The sequence below is a fragment of the Python bivittatus genome, unplaced genomic scaffold (assembly GCF_059951505.1).
Source record: "Python bivittatus isolate LINGU-HERP-01145 unplaced genomic scaffold, Pbiv_v1 ctg000220_np1212, whole genome shotgun sequence".
NCBI classification, from domain to species: Eukaryota; Metazoa; Chordata; class Lepidosauria; order Squamata; family Pythonidae; genus Python; species Python bivittatus.
The window spans coordinates 8003718-8028527 of NW_028277048.1; the positions used below are offsets into that span (position 1 = coordinate 8003718).

The 24810-nt window shown below is 43.7% G+C and overlaps 2 protein-coding genes across 3 annotated transcripts in view; one reads left to right on the plus strand and one right to left on the minus strand.

The window, feature by feature from the left end:
- DNASE1L1 (deoxyribonuclease 1 like 1) overlaps positions 1–24810 on the minus strand; it is a 33859-nt gene that overhangs the window by 5740 nt on the left and 3309 nt on the right. The window contains exons 1-8 of one of the 2 annotated variants that reach the window (XM_007420463.4): positions 12542–12673; positions 9326–9488; positions 7399–7487; positions 6424–6510; positions 4978–5090; positions 3673–3785; positions 1955–2112; positions 1643–1739 (exon numbers count right to left, since the gene is read on the minus strand). In XM_007420463.4, coding sequence (XP_007420525.1) covers positions 1643–1739; positions 1955–2112; positions 3673–3785; positions 4978–5090; positions 6424–6510; positions 7399–7487; positions 9326–9472 — 804 coding nt within the window. In that variant the 5' untranslated portion in view covers positions 9473–9488; positions 12542–12673. Of the gene's footprint in view, positions 1–1642; positions 1740–1954; positions 2113–3672; positions 3786–4977; positions 5091–6423; positions 6511–7398; positions 7488–9325; positions 9489–12541; positions 12674–24810 lie in introns of those variants that run through there. The other variant, XM_088137777.1, reaches the window with a different exon arrangement.
- Positions 12888–16550, plus strand: LOC103057312 (uncharacterized). The gene is made up of 2 exons (XM_007420464.4): positions 12888–13603; positions 13913–16550. Exons 1-2 carry the CDS (start codon positions 12995–12997, stop codon positions 14612–14614), a joined length of 1311 nt encoding a protein of 436 aa, XP_007420526.2. The 5' UTR covers positions 12888–12994; the 3' UTR covers positions 14615–16550.

The following is a 24810-nucleotide window of genomic DNA, read 5'->3' on the forward strand; positions in this document are numbered from 1 at the left end:
CTCCTTGGTAAGCAGAGTCCGTCAACATCACTGTGTGGCTGAAGGGCATGATTCATTGTCATTATTTTTCTGGTCTTCCTACCCATGGCTTCTAGTTCTGCTTGAGTCCAGTCCACTATTCCAGGTTTGTATCTAATGACTGGAATTGCCCAGGTGTTAATTGCCTTGATGGTATTTCCTCTACTGAGTTTGGACTTTCACTCTCCTAATGTATTCACTACTAACCTTCTTCTTGACCTCAGTGTGCTTGATGTTGTCAACTTGAAGGATGCCCAGGTACTTGTAGTGATCTGCTTCATCCAGATTCTTGATATTATCTCCATAGGGCATCTTGCTTCTTTCAGTTTTCACTATTTTTCCCTTGTTGATGGTAAGGGTGGCACATTTGTCCAGTCCAAACTCCACTGCAATATCTTGGCTGTATATTCAGACAGTGTTGAGCAGTGATTCTATTTCATATGGTGCTTTTCCATACAGCTTCAGATCATCCATATAAAGGAGACAGGATAGCCTGGCAAATGTTTTTAATGTTTGATGGCCATGGCCTGACTTGTTCAGTACTGTTGACAGAGGAATCAATGCAAGGACAAACAGTAGTGGTGATAGCGAGTCTTCTTGAAAGATTCCTCTCTTGATATTAATCTCTCCCAGTCTATCACAATTGACCAGCAACTGTGTCTTCCATTAGGCCATTGATCTTTGCACAAGACTTCTGATGTTTCTACGGACTCCTGTTATTTCTAGGCACTTGATTATCCAATCACGTGGCAGGGAGTTGAATGCCTTCTTGATAATCAATCCAAGCTACATTCAAGTTGGTCTTCCTTCTCATGCAGTTTTCCAAAATCATCATGTCAACTGTGAGCTGATATTTTGTCCCTTTACTGTTTGGGCAGTTTCCTTTCTGCTCTGGTGGAAAGAGCTTATGTTCAACTAGATGTTGTGGGACTGCATCAGCTCAACACCAGTTAGTAATCTGAAAATTGTTGGTAAGCAGGTAATTGGCCTGTAGTTGCCTAATGCTGCCCCTTTTGCTGGATCTTTCATTATTAGGTAGGTTTCAATTTCTTTGCCCTGGGTAGACCTTTGCAGTTCTTCCAATACTTTATTTCATATTATAAATTGACGTTGATCTGCTACCCTCTGTTCTCTTATTTCTGATTCTGGATGTTGTTCTTTCCAGAACTGGTGCATTCTTTTCAGATATCCTCTTCTTGTTGAACTTGATTTGAAATAACAGATCTTTATTTCTTTGTTTTCAGATTAATATATTATTATTATTATTATTATTATTATTATTATTATTATGCATCCCACCATCTTCAGACATACGTTTGATTAAGATACAGAAGGATTTTCCTTCTTTTAAAAAAAATTCACTGAGCTTTCAATGTAATTAAGATTTCTCAGTTTTTATGCTGCACTATATTATCTTGCTCTTTCATTGATTGCACTTATGTGATTTTAGTAACATGGATTGTTTTTGTTGTGTTTTCTGTACTTCCTTAGCTTTTTTGCTTTGAGTGCCCTTTTTTAGAAACAAAAATGGCTAGACCAAGAAATAAACGGAGCTTTTTCTTCAGAGAACGCATTTGTAGTTACATAACACCATTTCTGTCTCCTTTCCAAAAGTGTCTGGTACCTCTTCCTCAGAAAGTCCAAATTCCTTGGGGAAATCAAATGGCTCAGCTGATCCAGGCACAACAGCATTCAGGCAGTGTTCACCATGAATCACAATCCTGTTGAGAAAAGAAATGAATTATAGCAGGATGGATCTTGCAACATTTCACTTGACCCAAGCCTAGGACCTTGGATCCTGTTTGTGATCCAATTAAATAACTCCGAAAGTCACAATGTTATGAGCCTTCTTTCTTTATGATAAGCCAACCCCCCCACATGTGGGCCCTGCCCTTCAGCCCCAGGATTCTGGACCCAAAAGCAGTCCTGATCCCACCTGTCATAGGCACAATGGGTCTTCTCTCGAACAGTGGTGTCAGCTTGGTCTCCAATGAGCCAATGAAACCCAGGTTTCTGACGCAGGCGGATTTCTTTCCAACGTTTCTTGGCCACATATCCACAGTCTGCATTGAAATCACCCAAGAACATCATGTCCTATGGGGGAAGGAAAGGAAATAACATCAGATCTCTCAAAATCATTAAGTGACTAGTAGAATTAGTGGGTTAGCACTATTTCAGCTGCAGCTATTATTGGCAGATATTCACCCAGCAACGTGCCAACACTTTTGAAGAATAATACATAGCATTGGATATCAACAAGTGGCAGCACATGGCTGATCTTGAACAGATAAGCAGGGTTGGGCCTGGTTAGTACATGGATGGGAGACCACTAGGAAATCCCAAAGTTGTAGGCTAAACTGGGAAGTAGGAAAAACATCCTGAAAAAGGCAATAACAAAACACTTTTCTATTGAAAGCCAGTTTGGTGTAACAGTTAAAGGACTGGACATGAATCTGAGAAAATGTGAGTTCTGCCTTGGGCATGGAAGCCAGCTGGGTGACTTTGGGCCAGTGTCTGTCCCTCTTAGCCCAACCCCGCTCACAAGGTTGTTGTGGTGAGGAAAATAAGAGAAGAGAGCATTATATATGCTGCCTTGATTTGTACTAATAAATGTGGGATATGAATAAATAAATAGTTGCCAAGAAATCTACAGTTCAACCAAGACTATATTTTACTCTTGAGCATTCAAAGTCACCACTATTACCTTGTAATCCTTTCCAAGGACCATCAGGGCACATTGCAGAAGGATAACAGAGGCCACTCTATGAGTTTGTTGTGAAGATATGCATGCATGAATAATGAAATGCTGTTTTTAACATGTTATCTATTAGATGAGTAATTTATTTTCCTTCTTTGTTTGGTCCACTTGTACTGACATTTCATGAACAGCAGAGTATGACTACCATAAGTAAGTGAGAAAAAAATGTTGAAATGGACACAGAGTTGGTAGCATTATTTCTAGCCGGTTTTTCAAGCCTTAGATAATTGGCAAACTCTAGCTAGTCATGCCAGCTGGCATGAAGTGATAGCATTCTTAACGTGGAGCTGCCTTGGAAGTGCCCAGGAAACTTAGATTAATCTGAAATGTTGCTGGTGGAATATTAGCTGGCTGTACATGTATCAAATATAATTCTGGTTTCATTCTACTTTCAATGATTTTAAGGATTTTATCTGAGAATGAAAGAAAAAGCAAGCCCGGAACCTAGTTATTTTCAAGACCATCTTTTCCAGGAAATGCCTTCTCCTATGTTTGAATCAACACCATATGCGAGGGCAGGGGAACAGGGGAGAGGGGAGGTCAGACTGATACCAGCAGCATCACAACTTCGCAGTGCAAGCCCTGCCCCTTTTCTACGTGGATTGTGATGTTGTGTGCATGCCTGAAAGGAATGGAGGTTTGTGCTGGGATGGCACGATGCTGCTTTCCTTGTGATGAAAACAGCAGGATGCTGCTGGTATGAATGAATATCACAAGTCTTCCTACGTAAGAATACAGTATTCATAGACAAAGCAATACTAATATTCCAAATGTAGCTGGGGATGACAACCTGTAGTGGAAAAGGACTGGGGGGAGAGGGGGAGGACTGTGTGAGGGTTCCTATGTTTGAGGCCCTTCTATAAATTCTCTGCTTCTTGAATCAATCCCAGACATACCTTGGTGCCCCAGCGTTCCTGAACGTTCAGGAAAACGTCATAGAGGGCATCAATTTCAACTTCAGCCTTCGATGGCATTGTGTGCTGTGGGATCAGTACCAGCTCTGGAAGCTCTTGGAAGAAGAGCAAATAGAAAAAGATAACTGTAAGGATCAGCCACTCAACTTGGAAACCAAACTCAACACATTATTTGTGATGAACTACTGAGACACCTGGGTAGTCAGTACAGGATAAGCTAAAAATAAAGAAATAAATTCAACCACAACAGTGAGAACAAGCTAAGCTTTGGAATTTCTGTTTGATTTCCCTTGGTTCTCCTAAACAGTCTTGAAACAAACCAGGGTTCCCTGAATGCAGGTATCAGGGAAAAAATTGAAACTCTTTTTAAAAAATCTCTGGCCAGAGGTGCTGGAAAGCAAGGGGTCCCCACCCACCTCCTCTCCGTGGCCCAAGAGAACTCTTGGGGAAGGAAAGAAAGAAGATGGGGCAGCAAGAAGAACAAACTCATTTTCTAGCATGCTAAGCCTCCTACTGAAATTATATTGTATATAAAAAAGGAAAAATACATTGCAACTTGTATAAAAGGGAAAAAGAAAGGAAGAAGGATTATCCCACTGAGTGGTAGCATTAGGTGCTAGCAGAAATTAATCTTTCTTCTTGTCTGTTTCCATGATTTTTATGGTCCGGTATGTTTTCCTGCAGATTTTAGGGTGGGGGGAATATCAGTGTTTTTCCAAGGGTGATCAGTTTTCCGTCTCTGAAATCAATATTATGATAATTGTGTTCTGCTTTGTGAGGGCATGTATATAAGCTAACAATACAGCCTTAGATCCCATTTTTATCTTGTACTCAGTAAGCTTCTAAGGTAAATGTCTTCTCTGTTACCTGAAACCTGTTAGTTTGCATTCTGTTAAATTCATGTTTTGTTATTTTGGGTGGGGGGCAGGGGGAACTTCTCATCTGGCATTTGAGATTCTGACTCATTCAACTGCCATCTTGTGTATGGCTTGTTAGAGCAATAATTTCTTTTTCATGGCTAGATAGTCTCTCATCAAACCATTTTATGAGAAGTCCTGCTACTTTCTTATTTTCTAAACGTGTCCCTGGATCCAACTAGACTGGAGAATAGAGATTTCTGGTACAGAACATCATGGTGGTATCATCCTCTAGAACAGCAGGAGCCTTTGAAATGGGGCTTAAGAAAAAATGCCAGAAACTTCCCTCTGGATCATTTCTCCTGCAGAGGTTTGCATTATTTTTTCCCACTGCTGGAAATGAAACCCCACTTATAATCTGGGATCTTACTTTTGTTTGCAATGCTGAAGCGGGCGATAAAGGGTTCACGAGCAAAGACATCAGGTCGGTCTGGATGCAGGTCTTCATACTTATAGTAGTCCAGTATCTGAGTCTTCTGATTCCTACAGGAAGTGGAAAACACAGGAAAACAGGCTTGTTCCCAGGCAGGGGTTGAAAGTTAGCATTAAAGACCCAACACTGGATTTTTCTCCAAGCTGGATTTCTGTATTTCTCTTCCTACCTTCAGAAGGACTTTCCTTGCTAGTGCAATGGGGGAAGGATTCAGTCTCCTCTTTGCCGTACCTGCTGTGCTCCCATTGATTTTTCTGACTTTCCACTCCTCCACCTACCTTGGATGGGCCACTGCATTTTTATAAGTAAAGAAGGGAATAACATTGTATTGATTCTACAGCTCCTCTGATTTTGTCACTTTTCTTCTTTCACTCTTACTTCAGATCTTAGATGATGATGATGATGATGATGATAATGATGATGATGATGATGATGATCTTTTATTGGTGCATTGAGTGTTTTGCTTAATGGATTATGCATTGTGAGGATGGATTGGTGGGATTAGATTCAGAAGGTTGTGTCAAGGCACAACTTGCTGAAAAGTCCTAGCACATTGTTTTGTCCTTTATCCTTCTTCCAGTAAAAGCAGGGTCATTATGTGGAGACAAGGATTGGCCATGTGGTGTCTGTAAGCACACCTGTGTCCACAAGATCTCCCCTGTATGCTTATACCAGGCCCGTGAATCCAAATCATTTTCATCTCCTGCAACTTAAATTGTGAGACTTCGTTAAATGTGCAGTGTGTGGGATCTCACAGCTTCTTCCTTGGTCTCTTCCAGGTTTAAGGGTATGGCTGATTCCTTATGTGTCTGAAGGATGATAGTTGGGAGACAACAGGTGTGTGACTCTGGAGGCATTTATTCATGTTTGGAAGCAAATCATGGTGGTGGATGGATTTGCTCACAAATCCATGTATGCACATGGCAGAGGATGCAATGAAATGAGGGAAGATAGATGACAGATGATAGATAGATAGATAGATAGATAGATAGATAGATAGATAGATAGATAGATAGAGAAAAGAAATGGATAGAGAAAAGATTGTGTGCATATATGTGGAGTATATATGTGGTATGAAAAGAAAATTTAATTTTTTTAAAATGTTTTTTACTGTTAACCACCCAGAGTCATGTGTATGAGATGGGTGGCCATATACATTTAATAAATAAATAAATAAAGTTGAAATGCTTGTATGTGAGCACATCCCTGTGTGTTGACAGAGGTATTCTCAAAGGCCTGATCTGGCACCCACAAGGAATAATGCATCTGACATGGATATTAAAAATTTTGCAAGGTGAGGGGATTTTATTATCCCTATGTTCAATAACACATGTAGACCCTATCTTAAATATTGCTACAAGCATGTGGACTAAGTGAATTTACCTGTATATGAATACATATCGTTCTTGATAATTTCCACGCCCCAGCAAAGGGCTGGCGAGGTAGCTGTAGCTGTGAAGATCATCAAACCTGGGACAAGAAACCCCCATTAGATTCAAGCATGCTTTATTTGCTGAACAAAGAGTCTGCGGCTGTGGAAAGGTGGGCATCTTAGATAATCTCTGATCCAGGCTGGGGGTGGATCAGGAAGGCCCTGACCAGGGATCCAGGCACTGGTTTCCTGCCTCCTTTATCACCAGAGCACTAAGTTGCGGAGAGCCCTCCAATCACAGCCCACCATCGCCCAGCGTATGTGACGTCACCAAATATTCCAGAGTCAGCTAGAAAGCCCCCAGATTTGAGCTTTTCCCGTTGTGGGAAAGATTTCCTGCTGAGAAAGATCATGTTTTTGCTTTCCCCTATCTTCACCTAGGGCCATTGTCAGTTCTGTCCTTTTCAAAAGGCCCTAGGTGAAGGAGGGCCAGGCCCCATAGCTGCAAAAGTGAGGAGCCTCTCCCTTTCATTCTCAAAGGCAATCTTACTTCTGTCTCCACTTTTATTCCCGCCCCCCTCAGATGAGATGCCAGATTTGCAGGGCTATTGCTGGAAGCAGAGGGCCAAACCCAGACAGACCTAAGCCAAGCAAAACCCATTAGACAACTCTGGCATGCAAAGCCCATGAAGAGTACTACACAGCACTCTTCATCAAACACAGCTCTCCTTTGTTTTGAGGAGGCTGCGGGGGAGACTTGTACCCAGGTTATGTCACCTAGGAGAAAACCAATTGTTTGTCTTCTTCAAATATCTGGACCATCTTTCCTGCCCATATGCGTCCTTTCCACTTCCACTGCCTATATGTGTCCTTCCCTGCATTTGATCGCTCCAAATTCTCAGTTGTCCCTGAGGTCAGTTCCTGCTCATCTATTTATGTCCCTCTGATCTTTTGGATCATATTTCGTCGGCAGCCCTCAGACTCACTGGCGCAAGGCATTCATCAAAGCAGGCACTGCCTTCCCTTTTGCATCCATCACTTCTTGTAAGACTGAGATATCACAGCGAGCCAGGATCTGTCAACATAAAGAAGGGGATAGAGCAGAGTAGAAGAATTAACCCATCTGTGTTTGGACCCGTTTCTCCTTTCCTTTGGGGAAATCCCCACCTTGCCTCCCCCGAGCCTTTTGGTTGCTGTGACTGATTCTGCGTCTCTCAATATGGTCCAGGCGATCTAAGAGCTGGAATCAGAGAAAGCAGCAAAATGAGTAGTCCACATATCAGGCGAGCAGGATGGAAAGGAACATTGCTGCCAGCTGCTCCCTGCTCCCACCACTTTTCTCTTAGCTGTACTCAGTCAGAAATAAACCCTACTTAGCAAAAAAATAATGTTGAGATGGAGTTGTGTATAGGTAGTGAGGAGTAACGAGGGAATCCAGAGTTTTGCATTGCTATGTACCCAACTCTTCTTCACTTAAAATGGACTCCCAACATTGATATATGGGTATCCAGAGCCAGGGGAAGAGTGACATCATGCACATCATGACATCATTGCACACGGGATGCAAATTATGCACCGTTGGCAATTCATGCCGTGATGCAAGTGATGCCAATTACATAAGTCACATCATTTGAGGAATGATGTCATGACTCCATAGGGGCTTCTACAGGACAGATATGATGGAATAACTTTTCACAGGCTTAATTCCCATAGCATGCTAGACTAGGCTAAAATATGGTGGGGGGTTGTAGTTTTGCACATCATGGGAGTCTAGCTGGCTTGGCATGTTGGATGAACCAGGCCATCACATTAAACTACAACATGACTTGCTTGGGTTTTGTATCATATCAGAATACAGCAATTATATTTAGCTAACCCAGGTTAAGGGTTTAGTATGTCAGGTGAACATAATTACAGTGACCCAAATTCTAAGGCAAAGGTCTTCTCCTATTCTAGAACTTTTCTTTTAGGCAACATCTGCACAAACCAGTGGCATGGCCAAATCATTTCTGGACTGCTTCTTTTCATTTTGCAGGTAGGAGTTTGCACGGTCAGAAGTTTGCATGACCTATTCAAAACAAAGAATTTGTTCCCTGCCCATAGAAAATAACAGTGTTGTCAACTTAGTTCTCAGTGAGGTAGCAAATCTATGTCAACCCTTTACTGCTTTAGATTGTATTTTCCTCCATTAATATGAGCCCCTGTCTGCTATTGTTTGCCACCCAGCACAAGCAGATGACCTTCCTAAAAACTAGTTGATGGCAATATTTGTAAGCCTAGCTCTTCTATGACATGTTCACTGCAAATGTATGTGTATATGCTTGTAAGCAGCATTCTAACATTCAATACACCCCCTGCTGCATAACATTGTCTTGTGTAAAAATCAAATAATTCCAAGATTCCCAATATTGCAGCCTTTACCATTTTATGCTAATTAAAACAGTTTTCACTTCTTTTATATTTGGAGAGTTGATTTGCTTCTAATAGGCATGAGAAGGAGTCAATCCCATTGTTCTGATCTCAGGTTCTGAACAGATATTTCAAAGTTTTTCAATACCTTCATATGGGCTAAAAACTTAATGCTATTTTTTAAAAAAAGCAGAAGTCCTTTCCATGTTGAATTTGGCACCTAACACACAATCCCTATCCCTAGAAAAATATGATGTGGTTCAAAGACAACATGCCAACATAAAAACCTTCTTGCAATGTAGTTTCCCTTCTTTTTCCACCTGACAGCACTTGTTTAGATTTGTGATAAGAAGGCTGTTAAAAAAGGAACAGAAAAGTGGTATTGCAATGTTGGTCAAAAATAAAATGAGTTTTCCATATTTTTCTTGTCAAGTGCTCCAAAGAGAAACGGGAAGGAAATAGCTGGGGACTCACTCTGCCCCAGGCTGCTGCCTTGTCACCCACCTTGACCAGCGTGTCCACAACTCTAGGCTTGTTCACCTTCCCTTGAGCAAAGCGCTGAGCGTTGAAGGCACATATCCGGAAGGCGGCTGCTCCCGAACACAGCAGCAGGAGCAGCACAGCAGGCAGAGAGCGCAGCAGCGTTGCCATCCTTAGGAATCCAGCCCTGTGTGTGAAAGAATGAAGGAGAGGGAAAGGAAGGAAAGCAGACTGCTTGAGAAGAGCTGGAAGGGGCGAGGAGAAGGGGAAGGGAATTATCTTTTGCAAGGGATCGGTAGCCTAGGCTAAAAATGGGAAGGAGGGCAACTAGGCAGAGACCAATCCAGCAGAAGTGCACAAGGGAGCCACTGAAAGTGTGTCAATGCTTCCTGGGCCAATACAGTCTTCAGGCTTGACCTGGGTCTCAGAGACAGCCAGGGTGCTGTACTGGTTAAAGGCACTGAAGAATCCAAGAGACTGTGAGTTAGGCCCCAAGAGCAGCTGGGTGATCTGGGGCCGATCCCTCTCTCTCAGTCCTAGGAAGCAGGCAAGGGCAAACCACTTCTGAAAACGCTGCCGCAAACTGCAGGGACTTGTCCATTTTGTCACCAGGAGTCAAGATTGACTCAAACACACACACACACACACACACGCACACACACGTAAGAATGTGAGGATTTTTATCAGGGCCATGACACATGTTGTATTCCTTGTATATTATAGCCTTAATCTTGACAGAATCTCCACCAATGTCATTTGTATAACATATATAACAAAGTATATGTTAATTGTAATTGGGCCCTGGATTTATAATCTGTTTCATCCCTAGGTTCTGGGGCTTGTTCTCAGACTATATTTCTTGCATCCTTGCAAACTGCCTATGGCTGAGTGGAGAATTCAATATTGTTGTGATCTGGGAAACAGGCAAACTGCCCCAGATGGACTCGGTGTGTAATCTGGGGTTCCTCCTGGACTTGCGACTCCTGCTCGAGGAAAAGGTGGCAGTCGTGGCTAGGAGGGCCTTTGCTCAACTCCGTGTTGGGCACCAGTTGCATCTTTTCCTGGACCGGGAAGCTCTTCTCTCAGTCACTCGTGCCTTGGTCATCTCCCATATGGACTATTGCAACGCGCTCTACATGGGGCAACCCTTGAAAAGCATCTGGAAGCTGCAGCTGGTGCAGAATGCGGTGGCGCGGGCAGTTATGGGCGTCTCTAGGGCTGCACATGTAACACCTCTGCTGCGTGAGCTGCATTTGGTGCCAGTTTGCTTCCGGGTCCAATTCAAGGTGTTGGTTATGACCTTTAAAGCCCTTCATGGCATGGGCTCGGGTTACCTGAGGAACTGTCTCATGTTACATCGACCCGTCCCACCCAGTCCAGCAGGAAGGGCATGTTAAGGACCCCATCAGCTAGCAGGGTCTAGGAGGAGAGCCTTTTCTGCTGTCGGCCCTGCCCTGTGGATCATCTTGCCCCCGATGTGAGATTGGCCCCACTCTGTTGGCCTTCCGGAAGAGCATTAAGACCTGGCTGTCAACTAGCATGGGGACTCAATGGGGGTTTACGATACTGGGGGGGGGGTGGCTTGAGGATGGTGGCTTTTAGCTTTGTACATTTTTGTAAAAATTGCTTATCAGTTTTTACTTGTAAGCCGCCTAGAGTCATTTATACAGTGAGATAGGCAGCGTATAAATTTGACTGATAAAATAAAATAAATTAAAAAGTTGTCTAGGATAACTAGCTTGTGCAGAAAGATAAGCTTAGCCTGACATGGGCTAAGGACAGAGGAAGGATCTTGAAGTGGACGCTTTGCCCAGAATTTCTTCAGACCTGGGTAAATCCTTCCCTATCTAGCAGATTTTAATGCCTAGGAGGATTGCATAGGGAACCTCCATCTCATGTGGTATAGCTATGAATGAGATTGACAACATCTTGTACATTTGTATTTTTCTCCAGTCATCATAAACTCTAGAAATTTTGATTTTGTTTCCAAGCTTCAGCCATCTCAGAATCTTAATGTTAAAGATACTTTCTCTCTCACTTTCTGTTAATGCTATAAAAGTTAGTGTTGCACCTGTTGGTTAGTTTTGTGAAAGTATTATCATTCAGCCTTCCCAGAGTTCTCCCAATTAATTGGGCTACACTGTTACCTAGCCAGTGGCTACATTGGCAGTAATTATGGGAAATGTAGTCTGAATAATGCCATGCAATCAATAGTTGATAGGAATTGTAGTCTAGGATATCTGGAGAATATCGGGCTGGCATTACTGTAGATGGAAAGGTTGAAAAGCCATTTCAAAATGTACAGTTGCCCAATATCTTTATTAGAATTAACAGACATAATAAAAGAGGAGTATTTGAGGAACTGGGGGTTTGTTTTAATAAAGTTTGGCCAATGGTGGATAGTCTTTCTTTCTCGTGGACAAACGTGCGATCCGACATTTGCAGCAGCTTCCAGTCAATTGGAGGCTGTGAGCAAGACTCACTGAACCAACTGAACTGAAGGGAGACCTACTTTGTGTGGGGTAGCCCAGGATTGTGCTACGTAGAATGAAGGAAAACTGAAGTACATCTCAACAGTATAAGCCTTAATAGTTCCTTTGCTCAAGCCAGTAAACTGAAATCGTTCATGCTGATAACTGTGAATGGGATCCACCATAATAATTCAAAGCAGCCTTTTCTCGTTCCATTTCAGAGCATTTTAGAAGAATCAGAATCAGTGCTGAAAGCCTAATACTGACACGCTATCCAAAGTTGTCCAGTTGTTTACCGGGCGTGTACATGCATGCTAATTTCTTGACAAAATCTACTGACAGAGCAAAACTGAAGCAGGTCATTTTTGCACGCCAATTCTAATAAAGTTTACTCCGAAGTAAGCCCAGTTGAGAATCATAATCCGAACTCGGAAAGGGGGCTGGTATCGGGTTTGACAGCAGCAGCTCTTGCCAGAAAAGAGGAAGTGGCATAGGGCTGTTATTTAACCAGCTTGGGGAGAGGACTGGGAGGGATCCTGCGATTTCCCAGAGGGGATCCAGAGGTCGCCGTATCTTGGACACCCGCACTTCGACCCTTAAGATCAGGCTTGATCTCGCCTGCCATGACACAGACACCAGAAATAGGAAGGGCTGCGGACTCTGCTCCTGTAGCGAGTCCTCCCTTCCTTTCCTTCACGCAACTTTGGGCGATCGGATCGTCCTTCATGCACCCGGCACTCGCCGCCTCCCCTCGATCGCCAGCACTCACCTGCCACACTGAGTTTGGTGACCGCCGGGACCAAGTCAGTCCCACTCCTCGCCGCCTGCCCGCCCAGCGGCGACAGGGCAGCAGCAGACGGGGCAGAGGCTCGACGGATCCTCGAATCGGATAGCCAGCCAGGGAGGGAGGGCGCTGGCAGACTGATGCGGGGTTCCCCGCGCTGCCCGATCTACGCCGGCTTCGCGTCCTTTCCGAGGCGTTCTCATCTGTGTGCGCGCCCAGTGCGTTTCTAGGTCGCTTCCTCTCCGTAGTCCCCAGTTTTCCGCGGTCTGAGAAGATGGAAATTCGTAGCAAAAGGGAGGGGGGCTGTTTTGCCAAAGGTGCGTCAGCGGAATCTGGCCAATCAGCGATGCCTTTCTTCCTGCCTCAGTTTCTGTCCCTTCCCCCTTTTCCAGCTTCTCCGAGCTGCCTGCTTAGCACTTTTCAGCTCAGCAAGGAACAATGGAACTTCCCCGGGACCTGTCCACTGTCTCCTCCTGTGTTGCTGTGCTCCTAGCTGTCCTGCGAAGCACTTCCACCCTAGTGGAAAGGTATGCCCGGAGTAAGAGGAGGTGTCGCGGCAGGATCAGGAGTCTCTGGGCCTTGCTGAACCGGTTGCAGAGTGACCCCCTGCTTCTTGGTCAGGGGCCCCGACAAGTCACCCACCTGAGGAGAATGGCAATGGGTGCTGTGCTGGGCTCAGCCCCAACCCCCAGGCACCAGTGGGTCTACCCTATCAGCACCAACTGGTGGAAGGACCTCCTCACGGGGGAATGGGGAGATGAGAAGTGGCTGGAGAACTTCAGGATGACAAAGAAGACACTCTTTGACATTGCTGATCTTCTCCGACCGACACTCCAGCGTCAGCTGACTGTTATGCGACAGCCGATCTCTGTGGAGAAGCGAGTAGCCATTGCTGTGTGGTGGCTGGCAACCATGGCTTCCTACCGGGAGGTTGCCCACCATTTTGGTGTTGGAAGATCAACAGTGGGTTCCATTGTTCTTGAGGTGTGCTTTGCAATAGAGCATGTTCTTCTAAAGGATGTCATTTGTTTGGGGGAATACCAGAAGGTAAGTTTCCTGTGCACCCAATGAATGTTCAGAGGTTGACAAAGTTGGTTGGTTGGCTGGGCGGGGGGCAGGGGGGAGCAATATCCTTCTCCTGCAAGTGTCCTTGAAGCAAAACTGGAGCACCTTTTGGCCCCCTTGAGTCCTTCCTAACACATTCCTGCCTGCATAATGGTGAGGCTAAAGATGCCATTGTCTTCAGGGTCTTAATTCCTGAAGTTGCATTTCCCCGATGTCTCAAATTATCATCACTGAGCGCATCTTTGCTGGGTTCCCCCCGCTTCTTCAGCTGGTCCCTCTTTTATTTCCTAGATCATGGATGGCTTTGGACAGATGGGCTTTCCACATTGTGTTGGAGCCATAGATGACTGCCACGTACCAATTTGTGCCCCCACTGGACAGGGATATGAATACACAAGCCACAAGGAAATGTTATCGTTCTTCCTTCAAGGAACTGTGGATCATTCTGGTCGCTTCACAAACATTGAAGTGGGCTGGAGTGGTAAGAACCATGAAGACTTCACCTTTGGTATGTCCTCCATCTGTGAGGCGATGGACTCGGGTGCTTTTGTGCCATCAAATCCAACCATTACGCTGGGTGGGGTGCTTATTCCCCCACTCATATTGGCAGATGAAGCTTACCCAATGCGTGCCTGGCTTATGAAACCTTTTGAAGGCCATCTAGACCGGAGGAAGCTAACTTTCAACTGCGTCTTCAATCACTGCCGTGTGGTTGTGGAGCATGCATTTGCAAGGCTGAAGGCCCGCTGGCGGTGCTTGACAGCACGGTTGCCAGTTGCAGAGGAAAACGTAGCCTCGGTGATTAGCGCCTGTGCTGTTCTGCACAATATTTGTGAAGCACGAGGGCACGTCCTCAGCTGCAGCCTTCTAGCACAGGAGTACCTTGTCATTCCACATCGAAAAATTGTTGTTGAACCAAAGGATGATCAGAACCTACTGGAAGGGAAGCGTGTCCGGGATGCAATTGCTGATTTCCTGCTTGAGGTTCATTGACACAGCATTTCAGTCTACTGAAGCTTGCCTGAGGTCACCGAGGCAGCTAACAAAATGTCTGTTCCTGTGGATGGACTCCTCTTCTCCCATTTCTTTGTGTGAGGACTGAGTGTTGGGGGAGAAGAAGAGCAACCGCTGCTGAGTAGACCTCAGCAGAAGTTTCTCAGTCACTTTATTGGACAGCTTCCACAGGAGCCCAGCAACCAAGAGCAGACCATGCTGCAAACGTGCCAGATTGGCAGGGCTGTATTTCTGCATACAACGTGTGGATGTTGATGGGGGAGAAGAGCTGGTTAGGCTTAGTGGGAAGCAGAAGACATAGGAGGAAGAGTGTTGCGTGTGAGGCAGCCTTTTTTCCTTGACAAGGTGAAAGGAGCTCTGGGCTGCTGCAAAAGAGCCTTAATGGGAGAGGAGGAGGCGTGAGTGTTTATTCCTAAAATCCTAACCACAATGACGATAAAATAACAAAGCCGACATTGTGATGTCACAAAAGGCAAGCTCCACCCCTTCGCACTTGTATCACAGCACGTTTCTTGACTTGCTCCCTCTTGCCCTCGAGAAGGTACCTACGATAGGAGGGCTAACTAAAATTAATATCATCTCAGTATGTATTAGAGAGCCAATTTGGTGTAGTGGTTAAGGCACCAGGTTAGAAACCGGGAGAGTCTGAGTTCCAGTCCTGCCTTAGGTACAAAGCCAGCTGAGTGACCTTGGGCCAGTCACTTTCTCTCAGCCCTAGGAAGCAGGCAATGGCAAACCACTTCCAAAATTTTGCCAAGAAAATTGTGGGGACCAATTCAGGCAGTCACCAAGAGTCAACACTGACTCAGAGGTGTGCATACACAGACACAGCACTCCATTCCATACGTTTATTTGCAACCTTAGATTTTAGCAAAATTCATTTAAAATTACAGCGATCCATATCAATTCAGTCCGTCCCCTCTAATATTTGCCACGCTATTTGTCAACATTTGCCTCCATATCTTTCTTGCAGCCATTGCAAACAATGCAACTTGATTAGTTACATATTCATTTTCATCATACAACAAGAAATAAATGTTTTCTAGATTAGTCTGATTCAACTGACTTAGCAAAGGCGTAATAAATCTAACTCTTGGTTCTTGGTATAATCTGCAATGTGAGTCAGATCTTCCACCTGTGAGGTATGACAAATACATAAACGGTGTGTAGTTGGTAACCCTCTATATCTTCCATCTAAATAGGCTGTTGGCATTGTTTGAAAACAAAGTTCTGTAAAAGCTTGTCTCAGGAACTGGGGTATGGAATACTGTAAGTAATATGACATTCCTTGCCAATTTTTAAAAAGATGATACCACTTGGCCAACTTAAGCCTGCATACCTGATCTCTATCCTGTCTAAAATCTTTAAAAAATAAATAGTCCCTCAATAGCATATGGTAGTTTGGGTCGTTAAACAGTTCCTGATCTAGGGATAATTGAAAAAATAGTTTTTGACACAGAATCATCCATCTATTGCTATTAAAATTTTCGGAGAGGCATTTTTTTTGCCAGATAATTATTGGGCATAAGAACTAATTTCCTATAATACAGGATTATTGCCTTCTTTACTCTTATATTAATCAATGGGAGGCCAATTTCTAATCTCAACATTGCCGCTGGTATACATGAAAGTAAGGCTAGGATTGATCTCACAAATTTATTCTGGACCACTTCTAATTCTTCTAATTTACTAAACCCCCAAATTGGGGCCCCATATATCAACTGTGATATTGTTTTCCCCTGGAAGATCTTAAGTGCACGTTGAACTAAGTGTCCTCCTTTTGAGTAGAAGAAGGAACAAATAGCCCTCATAGATCTCATAGCTGTTATTTTTGTTGATGCTATATGTGAGTTCCAAGACAATGTTTCAGTAAACTCGATACCCAGATACTCCCTACCATCTAGAGTCCATCTATGTTTCTTTGGTCTTTTGGCAAATACTACTACTTTGGTTTTAGAATAATTTATCTGCAAGACACAGCATGTACAGGTAGTCCTTGCTTAACGACTGGTCATTTAATGATGGTTCAAAGTTACGACAGCCTCAGAAAAAGTGCTTTATGACCTGTACTCACACTTATGACCATTGCAAACTGTTGCACCATCCCCACGATCACATGATTACAAATCGCGACCTTTTTTTACAATAGTCATAAAGTGAATCACTGCGGTTGTTAAATGAATCACATGTCATTAAGCAAATCACATGTTTGTTATCAAATTCTGGCAAAAAACGTCCATTGGGGAAGCTGGATTTGCTTAACAACCAAGTGACTTGCTTAACAACCGCAGTGAATCACTTTATGATTGTCATAAATTGGTAATAAAATTGGGTCGGTCACGTGGTGACTCGTGTAACAACTGCCCCACTTAATGACCATTTTTCCAATCCCTATTGTGGTCATTAAGCGAGGACTACCTGTATTGACTGTTCATGAAGTAATCTTGTGTAACAGAGAAAAACATGGGTGAGACGGTGACTAGCAACCACTGCAGACTGGTACAGAACACCAGGTAGCAGGGAGGCATAGATCAGGTTTGCATAGAGACATATGTCACACATCTCTCGGCATCATGGCACATCCAGAACTTGCAAGTAATGGTTCCTAGTATCCTAACCCCACCCAGGAAATACTATCTGTTGCTACATCTCTGTATGTTATATTCCAGATGCCCAACATGTGGCTCAGTGGCTTTTCAGCCATTACTGTGCCCACAACTGGATAGCTTTCTTCTTCCTCTGGGGTGGCTTCAGCAAGGCTGCAAGTAGTGGCATGCTTTGGTTTGTGGGAAGCACTCAGTCTGGGATGGTGCGCCTTGATTGTGCACCCGGCTGTTGAGGACAGCTCACCCTTCACTACTTTCCTAGGCCAGGACGAGACAGTCCACAGGACAGTAAACTCAAGAAGCACACCTGGGTGGCTAATGGAACACACTTCCTAACCTGCACTGCTGTGACCAAAGGAGAAAAAGGTCAGCAGCGTGCCAGGAGGTCATCCCTATCTAGTGATTGTGCACTTTGTGTTAGCTGCTGTGCATGATAGGGCTTTTGAGATCGGAAAAGGATAGGCAAGAGCTGGGAACTCAGCCTTCGCCCCAAGAGGACTCTTGTGCGCTTGCACGAACATGTGCCAAGAAAAGCCACAAACTCGTCTGTCTGCCTGTTTCTTCAGAGAGGAACAGACCAAGTACCCGCAGCCTAGCTGCTTTCGTTTTGTCCTACGGCTCAAGTACTTGTGGCCACACTCTGTCAGAAGGAAGAGGAACTTAGACCATGGGGCCCCTTCCCATAATAGGTGACTGAATACATACACAGTGGAATGCACGTTCAATAGGAATTTGTGGGACATCTGGATGGTGAAGTAGAGCCCAGTTGGCGTGGCCTCTCATTTGGCCACCAAGAGGAATAAATAGCGTTCTGTGGGTTTGCAACTGGGCAGGAAAAAACTGATGTGACAGAGAGGCCATATTAAAAAGCTTAAGAATTGCCAGCTACACTTCACACTGTTCACACTTGGAACAGGGCTATTGAAAAATGACCCCAAAGTCTGAGTAGACATACTGTATATGGGAGAAGTTAGGCAACATGGTCCTGAGCTGTTTAGAGGTTTGAAGGCTAAAACTTTTAATTGGGGTCAGGAAAGGGCTAAGATAAAGTCACTGTTAAAGCCCAGGTAAAATGGGATGAAGCTTCCTGCTCCCCACTAATCGTGCAATTCTATGCTAATCAAGTACAATTTCCAAATTGTTCCCAAAGCAGCTCTCGTGTAAAACACGTTGCAGCAGACTAGACAAGAGGTTCCTAAAGCATGGGAAGATGTCTGTTTTACCTTTATTGTCTATAAATTACATTGCAAGCCACTCACAATTTAAATAGGGATTCTTAGAGGTACAGTATAGCTATTGGCACTGCCAGATCTGGGCTGCCAAATTCCAGATGACCACTAGATGGCGGCAAACAGAGCTTTTTGTATCTACCTTAAAGTTTGAACCAGCCTTTCAGGCAATATGATCCTAGGCTTTTAGAGCTTTAAAAGTTAAAATTGATCCAGAAAAAGATTGGGGCTGCAAAGCACCAGGCAATGATAAGATGGTACCAAACAGCACTTTCTGAATCTCTTTGCTGCCGTCTTGCAGTCATTTGGATTGGTGCAGTCCAGACTGATGGCTCTAATAGGTATGTTTGTTAAATGTGCAGTCCCAAACTAATAAAAGAGGATGACTGTTCCTCATCCTATATGCCCATATTCCACCTCCCTCCCTCTCTTCCTTCCCTTTCCTTTTAGGGATCACATACTGGTTCCAGCATCCTCTGTAAACTTAGGCACTATTTCCTAAGTCATCTTCTTCCTTTTGTTTATCTGATTTACAAGTACAGTCAAAGGTAGAACATGGGAAAAATAAAAAGGACAAAAAAGAGAGAGAAAGGAAATTTACAAGCACTGTAGGCTACTTCCAAAGTCTTAAGTGTCTGAGAACCAAGCGTCCAAATATATGTACTGTCAGGCTAACGTAAAAATGCATAAACATTAAAAAGTTTGAACATAAGATCTCAGCATGGGCGTCCAAAAGATAGCATTCTAGGGATAAAACAAAGTAGTGAAAGGTGCCCCCTTCATGGATCACTGCCTTGTCGTGGCGAAGGGGCTTGCGTAACTCAGTGAAGCCATGAGCTATACCGTGCAGGGCCACCCAAGACGGACAGGTCATGACAGAGAGTTCTGACAAAATGTGGTCCACTGGAGAAGGAAATGGCAACCCACTCCAGTATCCTTGCCAAGAAAACCCCATGGACAATGTTAAAAGGCTAAAAGATATGACGCCGGAAGATGAGCCCCTCAGGTCGGAAGGTGTCCAATATGCTACTGGGGAAGAGCGGAGGGCAATTCCAAGTAGCTCCAGAAAGAGTGAAGCGGCTGGGCCAAAGCCGAAAGGACGTTCAGCTGTGGATGTATCTGGAAGCGAAAAGAAGGTCCAATGCTGCAAAGAACAATATTGTATAGGTACCTGGAATGTAAGATCTATGAACCAAGGCAAGCTGGATGTGGTCAAACATGAGATGACAAGATTGAACATCGACATCTTGGGAATCAGTGAACTGAAATGGACGGGAATGGGTGAATTTAATTCGGGTGACCATTATATCTACTACTGTGGGCAAGAAACCCTTAGAAGAAATGGAGTTGCACTCATAGTCAATAAAAGAGTGGGAAAGGCAGTAATGGGGTACAACCTCAAAAACGACAGAATGATCTCAGTGCGTATCCAAGGCAAACCATTCAATATCACAGTCATCCAAGTCTATGCCCCAACCACTGATGCTGAAGAAGCTGAGGTTGACCGCTTCTATGAAGACCTACAACATCTTCTAGAACTAGCACCAAAAAGATGTCCTTTTCATCATAGGGGATTGGAATGCTAAAGTAGGAAGTCAAGGAGTAATCGGAATAACAGGCAAGTTTGGCCTTGGAGTACAAAATGAAGCAGGGCAAAGGCTAATAGAGTTCTGTCAAGAGAACAAGCTAGTCATAGCAAACACTCTTTTCCAACAACACAAGAGACGACTCTACACATGGACATCACCAGATGGTCAATACCGAAACCAGATTGATTACATACTTTGCAGCCAAAGATGGAGAAGCTCTATACAGACAGCAAAAACAAGACCAGGAGCTGACTGTGGCTCAGATCATGAGCTTCTTACTGCAAAATTTAGGCTTAAATTGAAGAATGTAGGGAAAACCACTAGACCACTCAGGTATGACTTAGATCATATTCCTTGTGAGTACACAGTGAAGGTGATGAATAGATTTAGAGGATTAGATTTGGTAGACAGAGTGCCTGAAGAACTATGGATGGAGGTCTGTAACATTGTACAGGAGGCAGCAACTAAAACCATCCCAAAGAAAAAGAAATGCAAGAAAGCAAAATGGCTGTCTGATGAGGTTTTACAAATAGCTGTGGAAAGAAGGAATGCGAAAAGCAAGGGTGAAAGGGAAAGATATAAGCAACTGAATGCAGATTTCCAGAGAATAACAATGAGAGATGAGAAGGCCTTCTTAAATGAACAATGCAAAGAAATCGAGGAAAACAATAGAATGGGGAAGACTAGAGATCTCTACAAGAAAATTGGAGATATGAAAGGAACGTTTAGTGCAAAGATGGGCATGATAAAGGACAAAAAAGGCAGGGACCTAACAGAAGCAGAAGAGATTAAGAAGCGGTGGCAAGAATACACAGAAGAACTATACAAGAAAGATCTTAATGTCCCTGATGTCCATGCTGGTGTGGTCACTGACCTTGAGCCAGACATCCTAGAGAGTGAAGTCAAGTGGGCCTTAGGAAGCATTACTAACAACAAAGCTAGTGGAGATGACAGTATTCCAGCTGAGTTATTTAAAATACTAAAAGATGATGGTGTTAAAGTGCTGCACTCAATATGCCAGCAAGTTTGGAAAACGCAACAGTGGCCACGGGATTGGAAAAGGTCAGTTTACGTTCCAATTCCAAAGAAGGGCAATGCCAAAGAATGCTCAAACTATCGCACAATTGCACTCATTTCACATGCTAGCAAGGTTATGCTCAAAATCCTACAAGCTAGGCTTCAGCAATACATGAACCAAGAACTACCGGATGTACAAGCTGGGTTTCGAAGAGGCAGAGGAACTAGAGATCAAATCGCCAACATTCGCTGGATCATGGAGAAAGCACGAGAGTTCCAGAAAAATATCTACTTCTGCTTCATTGACTATGCAAAAGCCTTTGATTGTGTGGATCACAACAAACTGTGGCAAATTCTTAAAGAGATGGGAGTACCAGACCACCTTACCTGTCTCCTGAGAAATCTGTATGCAGGCCAAGAAGCAACAGTTAGAACCAGTCACGGAACAACCGATTGGTTCAAAATAGGGAAAGGTGTACGACAAGGCTGTATACTGTCACCCTGCTTATTTAACCTATATGCAGAGTACATCATGAGAAATGCCAGGCTGGAAGAATCACAAGCCGGAATTAAGATTGCAGGGAGAATCATCAACAACCTCAGATATGCAGACGATACCACCCTAATGGCAGAAAGTGAAGAAGAACTAAAGAGCCTCTTGATGAGGGTGAAAGAGGAGAGTGCGAAAGCTGGCTTGAAACTCAACATTAAAAAAACTAAGATCATGGCATCTGGACCCATCAATTCCTGGCAAATAGAAGGGGTAGAAATGGAAGCAGTAACAGACTTCATTTATTTGGGCTCCAAGATCACCGCAGACGGAGACTGCAGCCATGAAATTAAAAGATGCTTGCTCCTTGGGAGGAAAGCTATGGCAAGCCTAGATAGCATATTAAAAAGCAGAGACGTCACCTTGCCGACAAAGATCCGCATAGTCAAAGCTATGGTTTTTCCAGTAGTAATGTATGGCTGTGAGAGCTGGACCATAAAGAAGGCGGAGCGCCGAAGAATTGATGCCTTTGAACTGTGGTGCTGGAGAAGACTCTTGAGAGTCCCCTGGACTGCTAGGAGGTCAAACCAGTCAATCTTAAAGGAAATCAACCCTGATTGCTCATTGGAAGGATCGATAATGAAGCTCAAGCTCAGATACTTTGGTCACCTAATGCGAAGAGAGGACTCTTTGGAAAAGACCCTGATGCTGGGAAAGATTGAAGGCAAAAGGAGAAGAGGACGGCAGAGGATGAGATGGTTAGATAGCATCACTGAAGCAATGAGCATGAAACTGAGCAAACTCAGGGAGGCAGTGAAGGACCGGAAGGCCTGGCGCAGTATGGTTCATGGGGTCACGGAGAGTCGGACACGACTTAACGACTAAACAACAACAACAAAGTGAAAGGTGCTGGGCAGGTGGGGGGGCAGTGGGGGGAAGCATGCCAGAAATTGACACAGAAAAGGATACAGGTATTCTGAGGGCCCTTGATGACTTTCATACATATGCATACTAAGGTAAAATCTTCTTTGAATCAAGCTCAACATCTAGTGACTATATGAATAGTCCACATAGTTTCCTTAGCAGCCAAAGCAAGGGAGATTTTTTTTTTAAATCCCCCAATCAAATCTGCAGCCCTGGGGTCCCCAAGTGCTTTCCCATCCAAATAGCAACCAGGTGTGACTCTGCTTAGCTTGTTCAAGAGCAGTCAAGGTTACATGGCTGTCACCACTAGGTCAGTTCAAAAGAATAACATCCTTCAGCTTATGAATCAGCATTAATCTGGGTCAGATAATAACTAGTGGTGGCTTTATATTAGCTTCAATATTGGATATAATATGCCCTTGAATATCAGCTGCTGGGGAAGGAGCTATTACTTTAAGATCCTGATTATAGTTTGCATATGGGAGCAGAATGCTGGGCTAAATAGGCTTTTGCTCCAATCTACACAGCTCTTATAACATGAACCTCTCATAAAGTGTGGCAAAAATGTGTAGGTAGTGAAGATCATAATTTGTATGTGAAACATCTCCCTTACTCTTCTTACTGTGATAGGTCATCTTCCTGTAATCCAAACCAGAATTTCCCAACTGGGCACTCTGTGGAAGTGTTGAACTACAATTCCCACAATTCTCAGTGGACATTATATTGGCTGGGAATTCTGACCAGGAAATCTGGGATTTATAGTCCAATATTATGAGGAAGATGCCAGTTTGATATAAGGGGTTTCAAGCGCTGCCACTGAAATTAATCCCTGTGGATACAAATAGATAGAAAGATAGAATATGTTAGGATAGGAACATGTAATGAGCTATACAGTATTGGGAAGTGGTTTAGGTGCAAAGTCTGGATGTAGTGGCTAAAATGTTGGACTAGGAATGGGGAGACCAAGAGGCTATTACACCCTCAGCCCCAGAAACTTCCTGGGTGGCTTTGGCCCAGTCAATTTCTCTTAGCCCAACCTACTTCATGGGGTTATCGTTTGGAGAAAAATGGAGGAGGGAGAACTATATATGTTGCCTTGAGCTTCTGTAGAAAACGCAGGATAGAAGCTTTAGAATAGAACAAATACAAGAACATCCTGTTGAATTAGATCTATTGTATCAGATTATGAGTCATCACAATTCCAGTATTATCTCAAGACAGCTTAGATCCAGAGCAATTTACTGCATTTAAGGCTTAGTAAAATTAGAGGTTACATTTGGACAGCATGATAAGCCAGGATTGGTAAACCAGAATTATGAGGAATTCTGGGTGATTGTGAATGAACACAGTGATTGCTCTGGTCAGCAGGAGTGGCTCAACAACTCTCAGTAGCTACTTCTCTGTTTTGCTTACTGTGACTTGATACCCAGAATTCTAACTTATCCCCTTCCTAACAAGACAAAGTCATAAGCCATGATTTATTCTTGGCTTCCAATGACTGGTTTGTTTGAAAAAGATAAGGCAGGGATCTGGTTTCACATGGAATTGAAAAAGAGTTGGCAGGATGACTCAACCAAAAATGATTGAGCAGAAGGCACCTGCACACTTCAGACTGAATTCATCAAAAGCCCGGGTTACTTGATATGGGAATAAGGCCAGTGTGAAAATTTAGTCATCACTAACTGAAGTCTCATTGAGTTCAAGTAAATCCAACCCACTGAGTCTCCCTGAGAAAAAAAAGACCAGTAACAAAGTGAAGACAGACATATGTAAGAACTGGCAGACGACACCTTACAAAGGCAACATAAGAACACACCTTGACCTTTGAACCTGAATCCACACAAATGTGCCACCAGTTCTTTGACCAACCTTCCCCAACCTGATGCCCCTCAAAGGTATTGGGTGAGGATTCTGTCCTGTTGGCCATGTTGTCTGAGAATTCTGGGAATTCACTAGGTCTAAGGAACCAGGAAAAACTGTCCCAGACAGTTGCAATTGGACCTAATTCTGTCATCATAATATATTCTTATTCAGTTGTCATAAAGCAGAAATTTTCTCTGGAAGACTGTAACCATGTTCAGCCACACACATTTACAGCATTGCTTCAGGCTCTCCCCATTTTAACATGCCTATTAAACGGGGGTAGGGAGCTCACATCTTGAACCTCTATATGGTTTAAAATATGGTTTATGTAGTTATACCTAGCAAAGATGTGAGCATAGGATATCCAATTACAATGTCATCAAAACTGGTGAAGTAGAGAGCAGGGCCTTCTCTGTATTTGCAGTACTCTTGAACTTCTTACTAAGTGAAACCTGCC

What these genes read in the sequence shown, in the direction of transcription:
- LOC103057312 (XM_007420464.4), top strand. Translation starts at nt 12,995, where the DNA reads ATGGAACTTCCCCGGGACCTGTCCACTGTCTCCTCCTGTGTTGCTGTG. An exon ending in GTTTGGGGGAATACCAGAAG is followed by an intron (nt 13,604 to 13,912) that starts GTAAGTTTCCTG and finishes TTTATTTCCTAG; the next exon opens with ATCATGGATGGCTTTGGACA.